The 16,792-nt window shown below is 43.8% G+C and overlaps 1 protein-coding gene across 1 annotated transcript in view; it reads right to left on the bottom strand.

The window, feature by feature from the left end:
* Positions 1 to 181: 181 nt before the first annotated feature.
* Positions 182 to 16,792, bottom strand: part of SPRED2 (sprouty related EVH1 domain containing 2) — a 29,712-nt gene continuing 13,101 nt past the window's right edge. The window contains exons 5-6 of the mRNA XM_003203690.4: positions 2,925 to 3,074; positions 182 to 2,332 (exon numbers count right to left, since the gene is read on the bottom strand). Of these exons, the coding sequence (XP_003203738.1) occupies positions 1,682 to 2,332; positions 2,925 to 3,074 (801 nt within the window). The 3' untranslated portion in view covers positions 182 to 1,681. The remainder of the gene's footprint in view (positions 2,333 to 2,924; positions 3,075 to 16,792) is intronic.

The following is a 16,792-nucleotide window of genomic DNA, read 5'->3' as shown; positions in this document are numbered from 1 at the left end:
AAAGAAAAAAAGAAAAAAAGAAAAAAAAATCCTCTCTTTTAAGACTGATGTCAATGTGCAATAGAGGGAGGGAAAGGACATGCGCTCACTGGCAATTTACTGCAGAAAGAAATTATGGCAGGAACAGCAGTGCCAGCTTTGACAAGCCAATCCCTAGCTGCCTCAAAGTATTCAGATTGTACTATGCTAGTTAGAGCTCACTGCGCTAAATCATTTTTTTTTTTAATAAAAATTATTTGGCTATTCCTGTAATATATTAGAAAAATACTCTTTTTTTCCAGCTAATTACAAGCCTTGTACACAAGACAACATGACATTTAAAAAAAATTAAAGTAATTTTATCCTGCTGTATGCACCTTATGCATCCACTTGATAAATCTGGGTGGTGAACTAGGGAGGGGAAAGTGAGGGAGACGCTTCGGTCTGGCTCCTGCAAAGACTCCTGTGATTAATCCTATACAAAGAATTACACAAATGCTGGTTGCATATGCATTACATTGGACATCTGTAAGCATCCGGAGAATCAGAACCGTAGGTCAGGAAATGAAAGTGGTGGTTAACATCCTGGCTTTTGATTTTCAATACCTGTTTAGACTGCTAAATGTAGTTTCTACCGTGAACGCACGTGTTCTCGTGCTCACATATTATACAGAAAAAATAAACAAATACTATTTTCCATATAATCCACCACTTAATGCAGCATTTCCCCAGAATTGCCATGGATTACAATAGTGCTTTTGACATTGCATTGTTAATAATTCTTTGCATAACAACAATTTTCCTCATCTGGAACTGTAGTGTTTTATACTCAAATCATTACATGGCTGTCTAAAGAAAAAGTTCCCTTCTTTTGGGCAGAACTCTGAAAACAGAGTTTTATTTTTCCGAAGTTATTTAGGGAAAAAAGAAAACACTAAAATGTAAAGTTTCCCTTTCAAGTAGTGGTCTGAAATGATTACAGGTAAGGAGAACTACCAGATTCTCAATGATTATGTGACTATGGTAACTGAGCTTTGCTTTCCGTTCATAGAGCTTTAAGAACAGAGAAATAATTTAAGATGTTTGCTGAAGGAAATGACGATGGACTCTGGAAGAGAAACTGCAGCTTACATGGCTATTTTGGCTTTGGAAAACAGAACAGAAAAACCAAAACAAAAGAAAACCAGTGACAGAAATACTGTGTTGTGGTACAAGTTTGTTACTAGCACACCTTCCATACACACGATAACTTGACAGCAAGTTAAAATATCTTCCAAGTGAGATCTCGTTCACTACACCACCCTGCTTAGAGAAATGCCAAAACTTGCTAACACACTGATGGTACCGTGCGAGCAGAGGCAAGACGGACACAACCTGGAGATGTTCTACAATCCACCACCATTTAAAGCAGTTCTTAAACTCGTTTTAACTGAAAAAAATAATATAAACATGTACAAGACAGTCTGTTTGATTACAGATTAATAATACAAAAGTCTATGCTGTACGTTAGTTAGTTAGAACACTTGATGAGCAAATCAATGCAGTGTGAGCCCCAGACGATCAAACGTAAAATGATCCAAACTGGTGGTTTCTGGATGCTGCTGGGCACAGTGGCTGCATCAAAATAAGTGATCTCAATGCTCCAAAACCAATGTGTTCCCCGAACTACAGGAAAAACATAACACACCGAACTCATTTGTAGTCATCCAGCAGCTTTGTGTTTTCCACCACAGCACCTGCACATGACCCCACAGTGGTAACAAGCCCGAAGCGGCAAGTAACAGCACATACATGGAGCAATGAAAGACAAGGCGATAAGGGCCATCCACCGGAGGCAAAACATTTCATCACTGGTGTCACACGAACAAGGATCTGTAAAGTCTCCTTCCGGATCGGACATACAGTGATAGAGCATAGTGTCTGCACACCACATACAGCTCACTCGATGGATGCAAGTCTTGATGCGGTCAGGAGCATCCTGGCATTGACCCCGTTTGTTCTCCTCATGATTGAACATGTCCCTGCAGTACACGCACCGTGACCTCTCACCATCTTCCTTCCGTCTGGGCTTGAATTTGACAGGTTGAGTCTTTATCACAGCACCCTTGATATCTTCACCCAGGTCAAAGTCTGAGTTGTCTACGTAAGGATAAGTGTACTCGTGTTTTGAGGACTCGCTTTTGGCAAAACGTACGTAGGAGTCCACGTCATCAGGATCAAAGTTCTTTCCTCGTGCTGGGGCATGGCGATAGTCCTCATATCCAGTCATCCAAATCTTTTCCCGAGGATTGATGCGCACTATTTCCTCATCGTCATCTGGAAAGTTGACGTGCCGGTAGGATCGTGGTACTGACTGTAGAAGTAGGCATGGAGATAAAGAGGGAGAAAAGATGAATAAGCTGTTTGTACATAGAATCACAGAATTATGGAATGGCTTGGTTGGAAGGAACCTTAAAGATCATCTAGTTCCAACCCACCTGCTGAGGGTAGGGCTGCCCCTCACCGGCTCAGGCTGCTCAAGGCCCCATCCGACCTGGCCTTGAACACCTCCAGGGATCTAGGGGCATCCACAGCTTCTCTGGGCAATATGTGCCAGCACCTCACCACCCTCTGACAAAAAGATCTTCCCCTAATTTAAATCTCCCTTTTTTTTGTTTATATTGATTCCCCCTTGTCCTATCACTATCAGGCCATGTAAAAAGTCATTCTCCCTCCTGATTATGAGCTCCTTTTAAGTACTGGAAAGATCTAACGTTTTAAAATCAGTGTAAACATATATTTATTTTAATAATTAGATGCCACTTAAAACTAACGCTGGCAGAGGAGGAGAAAGGAGTGGGGATTTTCTGAGTGTTTTTGGTGGTGGGGGGAACCATATGCTGTGTGGACTTATCTAACTATGATTGAGACAGCCCCTTGTGTCCTAACAGTGAAAAGTGCCTTACTTGTTCTAGATGGTAGTGGTCAGAGCTGTAATGGTCATGAAGGTGCCCACGAGTGCAAATTCTTCGATTTTCGCAGGATGCTGGAGAAGCCAGAGTTCGCACAGGCTGTTCCCTTTTCTGAGAGGAATTGGAGGAGCTATCGGTTGCATTCTGTAAGAAATGGAAAGAGGAAAAAGCTTGTAATACTTGTAATCCAATCGTTACAGCACGCAGTCTTAAAAGAGATGTTTTGCTGCTCACTGACTTCGCACACACCTGCGAGATTGGCAACACCTGACGGCAGGCAGCTTCCATAGGTTTCACATAAAACTCTTGAAAGAAGCAGGTTTGTTGCCAGGCCATAAAACGCGTTGCCACACATGGAAAAATTAAGTATACCATAGCCCACCAGTGACATATTCACTAACACCACTCATATGCAGTTGGCACATTATTTGTTGCACTAGGCACTGCACAGTGGTGAATGTTCACACTGGAAGCTACCTCTGAAGCACATATTTAAACTCCTTCAAATGAGGCTGTCATTTATGTCCTGACGTGCACTCAGGACTGCAGAAATTGTTGTTTTTTTTTTAAGCCTTCAGGAGTCAAAAAACTTCTTTCAGCATTCTTCTCCAAACGGTGAATTCCAGTTCATTGCAGGCAACTTAAATACTCAGCTTTCCCATAAAAGTTTTAGGGCTTTTCTTCTCCTTTTGTAGCTAATCTTTAATGTACAATGAACGTTACTTGTATTTTTATAATTGCTACCTCACTGTGCTCACTTTCTTTAGGTTAGTTAATTGCACTGCTCCACAGCAATGATTATGAAAGGGTGAAACACTGTGTAGTAACATGCTGTTGCCAATACGTGCAGCTTCTTAACATATTTATTTATCTTCCTGCAGAAATGCACAGCAGGATAACCCAGTCTTAGCCATCCCCTCTTCACAGCCCTGTCTTCTCATCAACATCTGCCTCTGACATGCATCAAGACAGACAGTGAACAAAAGAGGAGGCATTACTTTTGGATGCAACCTTTGTATTTTCTCTCCGATATCCAGACATTCAGGCCCATTAATTACTTTCACTGATTGTTACACTTTTTCACATTACCACAAATATCAAAGGACAGCTGTTAAATGAACATCTCCTTGATGGCTCCTTTCGCCCATGGGTACAACTGACAGAAATGCTGTAACACTACATTTTCCAAAAATACTGGTGCCACAAACAAAGAAAAATCTCCAACCCCCTTCAACTAGCAACCCATGCTGCAGCTAAGGCAAGCCCAACGGAGAGGTTTCCATTTGCCACAACATTAGGTGGAGACACAAACTCAACAGGGGAAGGTGGTTATATCAGCAATGACAGAAGACTGGTTTTTCCTGAAAAACCTTCTCTCTTGGTCAAGAATGCACTCTCTAAATATTATTTTTCAATGAATCGTACTAAACACGTCTCTTAATCCAAGAAGAACAGTCACTGTGGCTATTTGTTTATTCTCAAAACAACGCTTTGCAAGACGCTGCCCAAACTTGAACACACCTTAAAGCATTACAACACTTAGTCGACCCACTTTGACTCGTACAGCACTGAACTGCCACCTTATTTTGTTGAAAGCAAATACACAGATCTGTTTGCAGCGTGATGTGAAGTCAGACTGTGTTATCTGAGAAGTAAAACAAGCAGGATGAGTTTTGAACGGCTGACCCACCCTTTGTGAACCTACTTTTAATTCATGTCAGATTGTTGCGTTTTTTTTCCCAAATTATTTTAAAATCAAGTATTTAGAATCAGAACAAGCCTCAAGTTATACTAATAACACTAACACCTATAAAGTGCAACTGCACTGACATTCAGTTTTTTTTTCTCAGTGGTTTCATCATCCCAGTCATCATCTCTGACTAGATGCAGGCACTTCACACTTGGGGTTTAAGCTAAGTTTTGTGCCTGTAACTTCAAGCCCTACTATATCTAGCACTTTCTGGGGACACTTCAAGACAAAATTAGCAGCTTCTACAGCAAGTTCTTCAAAATAACATCAAGCTTCCAGGCTATTTTGAAAACCTTTGAAGAGTTAGGATTCAGTTATAACAGCCCCCTCCTACAAGTACTTTTCTGCAGCACTGCATGTGGTGCAGACCTGGATGCAGACCTTCAACTTCAGCTTGTTAGAACAGAAAGGCAAATAGCCCGTACTGCAGGCAGTTTTGCCCTGTAGCATGCTCTCAAAGTTAAACTTTGGCTGTCATGAGCCAAAAAGGAAGAAGGATTCAGCATGGTGCCGTGCCAGCAGGACCCTTCACCTTCAGTGGAAATGCAGCCGAGCCCTGCTGGGACAAGCCTTCGTGAGTATGCTCCAACTACATTGTGGGCGCTCATGGTGAACAGAAAGAAGCCTGGGAAACTCACTCATCTGGAGTAGGAGGCATACATTGGCCTGTAACCCTCTTGCTCTGCTAGATGGAAAGAAGTCCCAAACTGGATATAATGCTGGATAATCTTAGAGAGACAGCTGGGGGCTATAACCAGCCAACACAAAGTGTGCTGTTTGCTGAATGCACACACGGCTCCACGAGGAAAGCTGTATTTCTGCAAGAGGCAACTGGAAGAAAGGCTGGAGCGATTTTTATCATGCTGGATCCTTATCTACCCTTTGCTCCACGCCTTCATCTCCTTCAGAGCCAGTAGGGCAACTGAGCCTCTCCTTCACATGTGTCAACATGGCTACAAAACCTGTTTGCAGCATACCAAAGAGGCTGCGGTTCAGGCCTCTGCTTTAACCATATTAAAAATTGCTTCATTTCCACGTTCAATGTCCTCAGATTTGAGGGGCAGTGTGCCAATGCAAACACTTGCTCTGAGCACCAAGAAAGGTAGAAAGTAAGATATCCAAGTCTAATTCTCTGCTCACTCTTCCATAAAAAAGTTTGCCCTGCCTCCAGGTTGACAAGGCTGAAAGCAACTGGTTGCAGGGTTGCAGCACGATGATAAAACCTTCTCATGACAGTGAAGTTATTCAGAGGAGTAAAAATGAAAGCTGACCCTGAAAACTTGCTTAAGAATCTTATAATGCTAGAGGACCAGATGTTAAACAACAACAACAACAAACTCTAATTACCACTAATATGCAATCTGATGGGAACATCTTGATCTGCCATGTACAATGATGTACTCTAAAATAACTATCGCTGCTGAGAAAAGAGGTCTCAGGGTTAAAACAAACAGCTCCACGACAGAGAGCTCATCAGCAGATTAAAAAAAAATACAAGCGCCAGCACTGAAATCTTCGTAAGGGTATTTCCAGCATGGCAAAGCTCCCATGGCAATCCTCAGGACAATCAGAGGCATGGTTTCTGAATACTGGCTAACTAGTAAGGTTGGCTCTCTCCACCCCAGAAAAGAGATTATGGAAGGAAATGTGAAGATGGGAAGGAAGAAGTCTATAGAATCATGACTCCCGTGTGGAAGGGGAGTAGGAAGTGATTATTATTCTTGTATCCTTTGGAAGAGAACACAAGCCACCCACTGGAACGTGCTCAGATAAGGTTCAAACAGAAGCAAGGACTTCAGATAAATCCCATAATGCGGTTCAAGAAGCCATACAGAAGCTCTTAGAAGAAAGTAACTGACCAAGAATCAAAGGTATGATGCTCAAGCCCCGAAAGCTGTGGTGCTCCCTCTACTACTCAACTGCAACTGAATCAGAACTTGGTGGTGACTGTTAAAAGTCAGACTCAACCTCAAGGGAAAGAACTTCACCCGTGATGGAAGCAGGAAACAATTCCTGACCCATACAACACAACTGTGTTGGCTAGGATTTTCTGCTACCACCACAGCAGTGAAAATTTTGGGGAAGATGACAAAGGGGAAGACATCAGAGGTTTACTGCAGGTCACCCAAATATAACACACTTGCTTACAGGAATAAATCTAAAAAGCACACAGTCTCTAGAGTCAGGCTATTTCACTGATGGAAAAGCATATCCAAACCATTGGTTTCTAAGACAAACACTGTCTTCCTCTAAAGCCTGTTGAAACCAATCTGGCTCCACTGTTTTTTGAAAGAGAGAGAAAAAACTACTGAAAACATGCCCAGCAGTCACAGAAGAGGAATGAACCCAAACCTAAAGCAGTTGGAACAGCGAGTCCACAAAGAAACGCCGTTTCAACATGCCCTCGATGCTCAATTAGCAAATTCTGTGCGGCACATACTGGAGTTTTGTGATTGCTATGGCGGCTGCAAAGTCTTGTGGTTTTGCTGCTCGGATAACAAAATCATTAATCATGGCCATAATAGTGATTTTATAAAACCCACAATACACATTTCCTTTTGCAAGTGAGCTGAACGTATCTGAGCGAGCACACGTACTGCATGTGTGATACGGCTTCTTTGAGAAAAAAACACTGCAAATGGTTGTACTGTAATCATTAAAACGAAAAAAAAAAGTGTCCCCGGTCCCTGTTTCCCTCTCATAATTTAAGAAGTGACTCATTCAATTTAAAAAACCTAGTCATTAGTGCAGAAGATTATGTTAATAATTTACTGCAGTTTACTTCTCATTTAAATGGATTTGTTACACAAGAACAGCCGGCTAATCAGGTGCCTAAGTAATATTCTGAGATAAGTATCGATCATAAAAAATGATGAGAAATAAAAAGAAGCTTTCCCCTTTCCCAGCTACTGATCTGGATGGATCACCTTGCCTCCAAGGGCCTCACGGAACAGTTTTGCTTCATACAGTGCAATATCCAGGGTGACCAGGAAAAAAGAACGGTTCATCTCCAAATTATGAAGCAGCTCGTCAGAAATCAGTTGCCTGAGGGAATTTATGGGAGCTGCTGCTTGCAGCTTTCCACAAATGCTCTCAGCCAGCTACAGCAAGTTTGCTGTCAAGAATAATTGCTGGTCAAACAAGACGGTTTGTTGTTTCGCTAGGATTTTTACAGCTACATGAGATGCAGAAGGTGATGGGGAAATAGAAGCATCACAACGTTGAACATGTCGTTTTGCAAATAATGGCTCTGAACTGTGCCAGCCTGGCCTTTCTAAAGCATGAGTTGTCTGTGAGCTAACCTGTTCTCTATCGCACACGCTGCTCTGCAGCAGGTCTGCTTGCTGAATCATCCCCACCTGAAGGGTTCTCAATGCAGCCCACGTGGAAACACAGAACGTGGTGGGTCTCATCTTCACCAAGGCAGACAATTCAGCAGCATAACCTCCCCACAGCTGCTCCTGCTTTCATTGTGAGAAGCCTGTGCATGCTGAAGGGGAGCCACTTGCTGTCTCACATCATCCCCAGGAAAAGAAGCCCCACTTGGTCACCAAATCACAGCTTGAAGATGAGCCTGGAAAACAGGGAAGCAGCCTGCTGTCTGCCTGCTCTGCCCATGTACAATTGCTCGGGAGCCCCAGCACAAGTGTGCACAGCCCTCCTCATTCACTGGAAAAAGGGAAAACACAGCTGCACTATCACTACGGAAAGGAAAAATGATAAAAGTCCGTGGGGTGGTAAAGAGAGCCAATGCTACGGATCTGTGCTTGAAGCTGAGGTTTATCTGCAGAGCCTCCGCTGTTTATGAACTTTGCAAAGAGGAAGTCTGAGAGCTATTTTGGACACACAGTAAAGAAACTTCCACCTTTCTAAAGAGATTAAGATAAAATATGGTCTCTCAGAATTCCTTCAGCCTAATCTTGCAAGACCAATTCTTTTCCTCTAGCTTTCATTCGTAAGCCTGAAGAGACACAGCACTTCTGAGCGTCACAGAGAGGGGAAGATCAAAACTCTCAGATCCCATCTCAACGCCTACTGCTCCCTATTCAAAAGAGTTAGAAAAAGATTTCATGTTTTCCACTCACTGGATGTGCCCTGTGTATTTAGGGCAGGCGCTCTACTACTACCTTTATTCTTTTTTTAATTTTTTTTTTTTTAGCTTTCATGGTTATGGCGCTCGGTGCCAGAAACATCCCGGTGGCTGTGCTGCCTTAAGTCAGCAAAACTTGGAGGAGCATTTACAAGGACTCTGTGCACGAGATCATCTCTGTTAAGCTTGTGCTAAAGCCGGTCTTGGCATCGCTCGGCAATGCTCCACAGATGTGGCTTAGCAGCTCGCTGCAAGGCTTGAAGTGAACACATGAGAATCAGACACGGCTAAAACGATACATCAAGCAATCAGATGTGCTGTGGGGGAAACCTCGGAGAGATTTTTGCATTTAGCTGCTCGCCAGTGATATGAGGCACCAGACACAGCTCTGCAAAGGAGGGCATTTGAAAGCCTGCGGAAGCTCAGGGAGGACTGCAGCCACACAGCATCCACAGGACATCTCCTTCTCGTATGGAATCTCTCACCTTGCCCTTACTCCACCACTGGGCTGATGTACCTTGTCATGTCTTTGCATTGGGTACTCTGAAGGGAAAAGCTCAAACCAAGGCAGCCCTGTCTCACAGCAGGATGTAGACCTGGACAGAGCAGATCACTGCCTTGGTACATTACTGTGCAGGTCCCAGCTTCTCCCTGAAGTTTTCAGTTTTTGACATGCTTGCTGTCAGCATGGCTGCCATTAATTAGAGAAGCACTGGCTCCCCTTTTTCAGGTGCTAAGAGGGAACTTATCACAACCAGCACTGCCGAAAAGGTTTCCTTCAGAAGACTGATGTGGATGTTAGGAAATAAAGGAACAAAGCTCGGCTGGCAGGTGTTGAGCAACACACACAGAGGATGGCGAGAGCCTGTGCAGCTCTAGGGGCAGCCAGGAACAGATGGCTCCACATAACTCAGCACTGAGTTCCAGCTCCTCCGTGCAGAAACTCCCAGGCAGGGGAAAAAAATAAGGCTGGGGAATGGAGAGATGCTGACGAAAACGAGATTAGCTGCAAGAATTGGAGCCTCTAGTCCATCATTCACATCTTTGCTATGTACAGATGAAACGCTGCAGCCTCCAAGTTCATAGGCACACTGCTCCTGTATAATACACTTGGATGCAAACAGAGAGGAAAAACAGTTGAATGCAGACTTCCCACAGCAGACTGATATGATATTTTAAGAAGTCAGTTAGGGGTCATTTATTCACACAGTTCTGAGCATCCACGTTATTTTAGCTGGAATCTATCACTAAAATAGAACCCAACAGCTGATGCAAACTTTAAGAACACCCTCTTCACATGCATTGTAAAAATGTCAGGCTCTGCTTAAAAACGCAGTGGCACTTACTGACTTCTGCCTTCCCTCTCTTCTTGCAGACGGAACCAGAGACAGATGAACTGCCCGCTGTAATCACTTCTGATTTAATTTTCATAAAATATTTACAAGACGCAGGGAAAGCAGACCCTTGGCAAAATACATTAGGCAGGTGAGGGGAGGGAACACAGCTATTTAGATGCAGTTGTTTATAATGCATCTCTGTGCTGGGCAGAGCTCCACAATGAGTTTTTGCATTCTCAGTTAAAACCAGCACAAACGTCGGGGTCTGGGCAGCATCGTGCTGCAGGATTTTGGTCAACTGGAGGATTTTCTTTGATATTTTTTTAAAAGGGGCAGACTGTTGCTTTAAAGGAACAATCATTCTTGGAGCCTCATGTGAGAGCACATTGCATCGTTTAGCTTTCCCAAACTCCTCCTTCCTCTTTGCAAGCTATCCAAGAAAATTAAAAAAATAAAAATAAAAAAAAAATCAGAGGACAAAACCAAATTATGGTTAGACTTAGCAAAACTTGGGTGCATGCTCCAAGTGGCCTGAACTCTCCACGCTGATTTATTTTTTTCTCTTTTCTTTATTTTTTGCCCATACCCATTACATGAGACAATGGGATTCCAACCCAATCTGCCTGTGTTCAAAACACAGTGTGTGGAAATCACAGCCCCTCTCCCAGAGAGTGGTGCTGAGATCTCCATCAGCCCCATGCAGCCACCAGTACAGAAGTGCCCGGAGAAGCAAAGCAAAGTGTGGGGACTGCCACTAGGTGTTCATGGGGAGTTGTGTGACTGTTTTCCACCAGCTGCTTTGCAGAGCATCACACATCCATTGGCAGTGCAGGATTGACACGAGCAGGGTGCTGGAGGTCTTATTGCTGCATAAGAAGCCAAGAACTTCTCTGGCCCTGCAGGAGCTAAACCACTGGAAAACGATTAATTTTCTTTTATAGGAACAGTTCTGGGGTCACTTCCCTGTGCTGGCAAACAGGAGGGGCCTCACACTGCTCTGCCAGCTTTGCTGCAGCCGGCTGGAGCTGCACTCCCTGGCAGTGGTTTTGGGTATGACACTCAAGTTTTGGGGAACCAAACGTGCTTCCTTTGGGCTTCTTGCTTCGAATTGAGTCCCACACCTATGCCCCCCTACACAGTGCTGAAGAAATGCCTGGGGAACCAAAGCTGAACAAAAAGCAAGGCCAAAATCAGAGGCCACAGACTCATTTTGTAAAGTGCTGCAAAATCTTTCCATTGTCTGCTTCACCCTGAACACTGCACAGCACCAAAGGGAAACACACGTGGCCCAGATGTGGTGCAGGTTGGGCTGTTTGTGTGCTCCTGTCCCCAAAGGTCAAATCTCAACACACTCGCTGCCCTTCTGGATGGCACAGCAGCCTGCACACTTCTCCTTCACTTCTTGGGAGAATTGAAAAGGAACGTGCTCATAAACAGCTTCACACTTCAACTCATCATACAGCTGCAGTATATTACCACGCCAAGCCAAATTATTTTTTTGGAAGACAAACACTCAGCTAGCTGAATGCAAGTGCAAAGCGGTGCTGCAATACGCTCAGAGCAAGAACTCATTAGCTACAAACTACAGCTGGCAGCGCACCGCTCCATTCACCTTCAGACAACAAATCCTACAGGCAGGTTGCTGATACCCTTCCTGACCAGAAGCCTCCAAGGACTGTATGTTACAAGGAAACAGGCTTTTGGAAGCTGGGAGATCACTTAATTGAACGCAAGACTGGTTCTGTACAACACAAGAATTAAAGTGAGGATAATACTGAAAGAGCTGGCACGCTTAACAATGCCACCCCATCATCATTAAGCATGGGGAAAAGAAGAATAGAGTGCTAAAAACAGAAAGAAACAAAAATCTCCTCTGCATCACTGGAGCAAGGGAAAAGGAGCAAGTTGAACACAAGGATTCCCAACTGGTGCACAAACTGTAACACAAGTTCTGGCAGGATGCAGCTACAAAGAAACTTCCATTGTAGCAGAAGATCAGATTTCAGTTTCCTGCAGGATATATCCCAATCCCACTGCAGAACCAACTGTGTTTGTACACGGGAATGGGATGGAGCCAGAAAACACAGCATAAAAACAGAACTTAGAACAAGGATTGCGACAAGAGGAATTGCTTACCCTCAGCAAAGCAGTTTGACACTTCCACATCACCACTCTAATTAGCTACACAGAGAACTACAGGACAGCAAGGCTCAAGGGAGTGCGACGCAGATATTATCTGCTTAATAATCTGCTGCTGAACAACGGATGCTGTTTGCCAGTCTTCACGCACACACCCCAAATAGCAGGGGCTGTGAGCAGGCCATAATTCACTGAAGGGACTGCTTCCTCCAGCCAGAACTGCTGGAGCAACAGGTCACCTTGCAACAGGTCACCTTGCAAGGGACCTGGGAGCCTGTAGACTGTGGGGGAAAACAACCAGCCTGATGCGAGTTGAGAAAAAGAGCAGAGAAAGACAGAAAAAAGGAGAGAAAAATTGTTTTAAAGACTCAGTGCATTTGAGAATTGCACTGAACTGCATATTTCTGGTCTCAGAATGCTTTACCCCTTAGAGATTGACCTGAAAGCACGAAGTAAGGCAAAAAATACAAGGCAATGCAGGAACTGAGAAGTCCTCTGCCTCCCTTCCCTTCTTTCAAAGGATGCAAAGCTTCAAACCTATCCACTGCTTATCTCTCCCATCAGCTCACCTAAGCTCCTCATTTACATACTGTGAACCTACAAGATACGTAAGAATAAACAGATTTTTATGTGCGGTGTATCTTGACAACTTCCATGAGGTAGGCAGTCATCACTCCTGTGGCTTTGAATGACTGAAGAAAACAGCAGCTGCCCATCCAGGTGACATCTGTGTCTCAGGGACAATGGTATCCGATCATTGTAGTAAGCAGAACTTGCTTGTATTTGTATAATAATTAGAAACAAATGGGTTAATTTCCAGTATCACTTAAAAGAAACTGGAGGATCTGAAGGGGAAAGCACACAGCTATAAAGTCCTGCCAGCCAGAGAAAAACTTCCCACTTGATTCTCCCTACTGACAACCTCTTTGAATGTTACTGCTCCCATTGACCAACATAAACTCATCCAGACAAAGTCAACCTGAGGAAAAGAGGGGGAAAAAATGTTGTGGTGAGGTGGAGGTCAGCCCCTTCTCCCAGGTTAACAGTGACAGGATGAGAAAGAATGGCTTTAAGTTGCGCCAGGGGAGGCTGAGGTTGGATATTAGGAAACACTTTTTTTCTCAGAATGAGTGGTAATCCATTGGAACAGCTGCCCTGGGAAATGGTGGAGTCACCATCCCTAGAATTTTTCAAGAAAAGGGCAGACATGGCACTGAAGGACATGGCTTAGTGGGCATGGTGGGGATGTACTGATGGTTGGACTTGATGACCTTAGCGGTCTTCTCCAAACTTTGTAATTCAATGATTCTATGTATTTTTTAATCTCAATTGGAATAGCTGTGCTTTACAACACCAGCTCCAAGTCCAGAGGATGTGGCTAGGAGCACCGAACCCTTCTGTCATCTGGGCTCTGCTAAGCAAGAATACCACAGGTAATGCTACCTGACATTACTGTTGTGATGGGTCCCCAGTCCTTGGTCTTATGGAGCAATCAATGCTGCTTTGCTTGCAGTGACAACCTAAGCACTGCACCTCACCAGTACCATCCAGAGCTCTGCTCTTCCAAAAGCAGCTTTTCCTTGATGTTACTGTATCTCAGCTTAAGAAAAAAGGAAATTGCAAAAATTGCAAGCTCTTGCTGCTTCTTCATCCCAAGTGCAATTCATGAATGAAATAAATCTTGCAATTCAGTGCTTCTCCACGCTCAGCAACATCATTTTCCGTGGAAGGGTAGGATGAGGGATGCTCCAGCCTCATAGAGAACTGAAAAATGCACAAGTATAGCCATCCAAAGTAACTGGGCTGGGTCTCTATGTATGTACTTTAAAGAAAATGAGCTGCAGTCATTCTTTAAAAGAACCATCTGAATATGAAACGGCTAAGCCAGCAAGAAAAGTTAGATTTAGTGTTTATCTAACTAACATAAATCTTATAAATTTTAATAGTGAGGCTGTAACACACTTGAGGCCCACATGGGAGATGAAAGTAGGGAAAAGGTTTCATGGAAAGGCAGCAGGGAGAAATCTGTTTTTTTAATTATGAAACCAGAAGAGATGCGAGGAGGGCTGTAACGTTAACATCTGCCACAACCCGTACCGCCAGCATCGCGTCTGTCCCAGCAATGAACGCCAGCAGCATCCAAGCTGTGGGACAAGCTTCCTGGCTCCTGCATCCCTGAGCAACGGGGGAACATCTCTGTGTTGAGAAAGGGGTGTGAGGGGTGTGGGATTACCCTGAAGACACGGCTTTGTGGGGGAAATCTGAGTCTGGAGACTGTGGGTATGGATCCTAGCAGCAGGACGCCAGCTATCCACAGGAGGGTAAACAACGGGTAGACTTGGTAGCAGCAAGGTGTGTCCACGTCCCCTGAGTGAAGGAAGAGAGCATCTGCCTGTTCTGCTTCTGGAGAAAGAAGGCAAGCAAGCTTTTAGCCAGGATCCTGGAAATCTGCAAGAGAAGCAGTGGATTGAGTCTAGATGTCAATGAACCAAAGCCTGTAGCTCAGCCATGCTTTTCTAGATCACATCTTCACCATCTGCAAAAAAACTCGGAATGTCTCACTTTTAACAAAGACGAGGATTTCTAAAATTACTGTTAATTGCAGGAAACAGCTATTATTGTAACATGATTGTGAAACTTAGCAAGGTTGGTTTTCTTTGTGTTTTTGTTTTTTTTTTCCTCTCATTCCTGTTAGGCCAAAAAAGGACTGCAGTCATTTTTAGGTTCCTAAAGCAGAGAGGACACAGGAGCCATCGTTCTTCCTGCCAGTGGGAGTCTTGTCTTTAGTACTAAAGCAGGCACAGTGCTGCCCATTTATCTGAAAAACACATGAGCAGCAATTCAGTTACACTGGCCATAGGGTTTCAGAATGAACATCTCTGGTTTTTTGGATGGCTTACTAAAAAGAGACTGTTTCAGGGACCCTGCAGACTCTGGAAGACATTGACCTTTCTTTCCTTGGACTCACTTCACATTTTTCATTTCATGGTCATGTGGGATTATTATCTGTAATTGAAAGTAAAAGTGTAGATTAAGGAAAAAATCTGCAGAAGAACTCAATTATACAGCAAATTCTGTGGCCAAGGAATTAGAGAATTATTTGATCCTTATTAAATGGTATTTGCAAAGTGAATGTTAATTAAAGAAGTCTGAAGACGCAGGCTGGATGGATGAAGACAAACAGAACAATCTCAGCCCGCTGCAAAGACAATGCTTCCCCCAGCAGGGACGGAGCGGATGGCTAGTCTTACTCAGATTGCATCTCTTGAGAAGACGATTTATAACGTACAAGACAGGAGAAATTTATTTGCTAACATATGGAAAACATTTATGGGCTCTACTGAGGATCAGGAATTAAAGAAACACAACTACATATTGTTAAACTTCTAAATGGAGATTTCAGTTCAGAAATTAGCGTTTTTCCCCCATAGTCAGTGACATTTACTTCCACAGACCTCAGCTTTCTGCTCCCTTAGGTAGGGCTCTCAGAACAGAGGGCTGTATTTATTTCTCTCATCGCTATGGGTCTGAAGCACAGCAGAGTTATCAGATGGCAGAGCCCTGTTTTTAAAGACGCAATCCACGCTTCAGAACGATGGCTGGGCTGCCATAAAGAAGGGGCAGAAGGGTATACTGCTGCCTGAGCTGCAGCAGTGATCTGCAAAGCCATTTCCAATCCTGGACCGCAGCGGTCGAACACACTGCAACATCTTCAAGGAGAGGCAGGACCTTGCAGCAAGGACTGGAGGCAGCGGCTGGGATTTTCAGAGATGCGTAAATGACTGCTTAAATGACTCAATCATGCAGATGCTTCTGAAAATTCTGCCGCACGCAGTCAAGTTTATTCATCCATGTGTGGGAGAGGGGGAGGACTGCAAAGATTTTAATAACTACCTTAGGAAATAAAAAGAGCAAATGTGCTTTCTCTTTAAAACAAGAGTGAAAAACCAAACCCTAAAAATCTATTGCTGTGGTTGGGGAAAAGCGTTTACAGGAGAGTTGTAATAAATGCTTTCTGGGCAAGGAGGACCAAATGGACTATCATATATAAGTTTAAAAGGGGTGTAAAGAAAGAGTGAAACAGAAGGGTAAAAATAACAGAACACAAACCAACCTCCAAAAAACACTGCACATTAATTTCTTCCAGTTTAAAAGCCCTACACACTTCAGTGTGTTATTTCTGGCTTATGCAGATCTCAGGCTCCACCATCATCTATCAGGATTCTCAGACAAATGGCAAGCCAAGAACTTCAAAGAACTTTACTACCGTGAAAGGAGAGACTCAGCCTGAGAAAGCCAAGATGCTGGGTGATGAGTACCCAGGTGAGGCTGAGGGAAGAGCCTCAGCATTTTGGAGGAACGCATGAGTTTGAGTGGGTTGGGTGCATGGTTCGTTCAGATTCCCTGAAATAAGGCAATACATCCCAAATGGCATCAACTTCCTCCTCCTGTAACAAGCACTGTCAGTTTAAAAATCAACATAATGTTGGGTTTGTGGAGAAATACAGGAGCATTCCCAAGGTGTCAACTGGCAGGACTGTAGTTA

The sequence above is a fragment of the Meleagris gallopavo genome, chromosome 2 (genome assembly GCF_000146605.3).
Source record: "Meleagris gallopavo isolate NT-WF06-2002-E0010 breed Aviagen turkey brand Nicholas breeding stock chromosome 2, Turkey_5.1, whole genome shotgun sequence".
Classification (NCBI taxonomy): domain Eukaryota; kingdom Metazoa; phylum Chordata; class Aves; order Galliformes; family Phasianidae; genus Meleagris; species Meleagris gallopavo.
The sequence above is the reverse complement of the archived record's forward strand: the minus strand, read 5'-3'. Positions and strand labels throughout refer to the sequence as shown.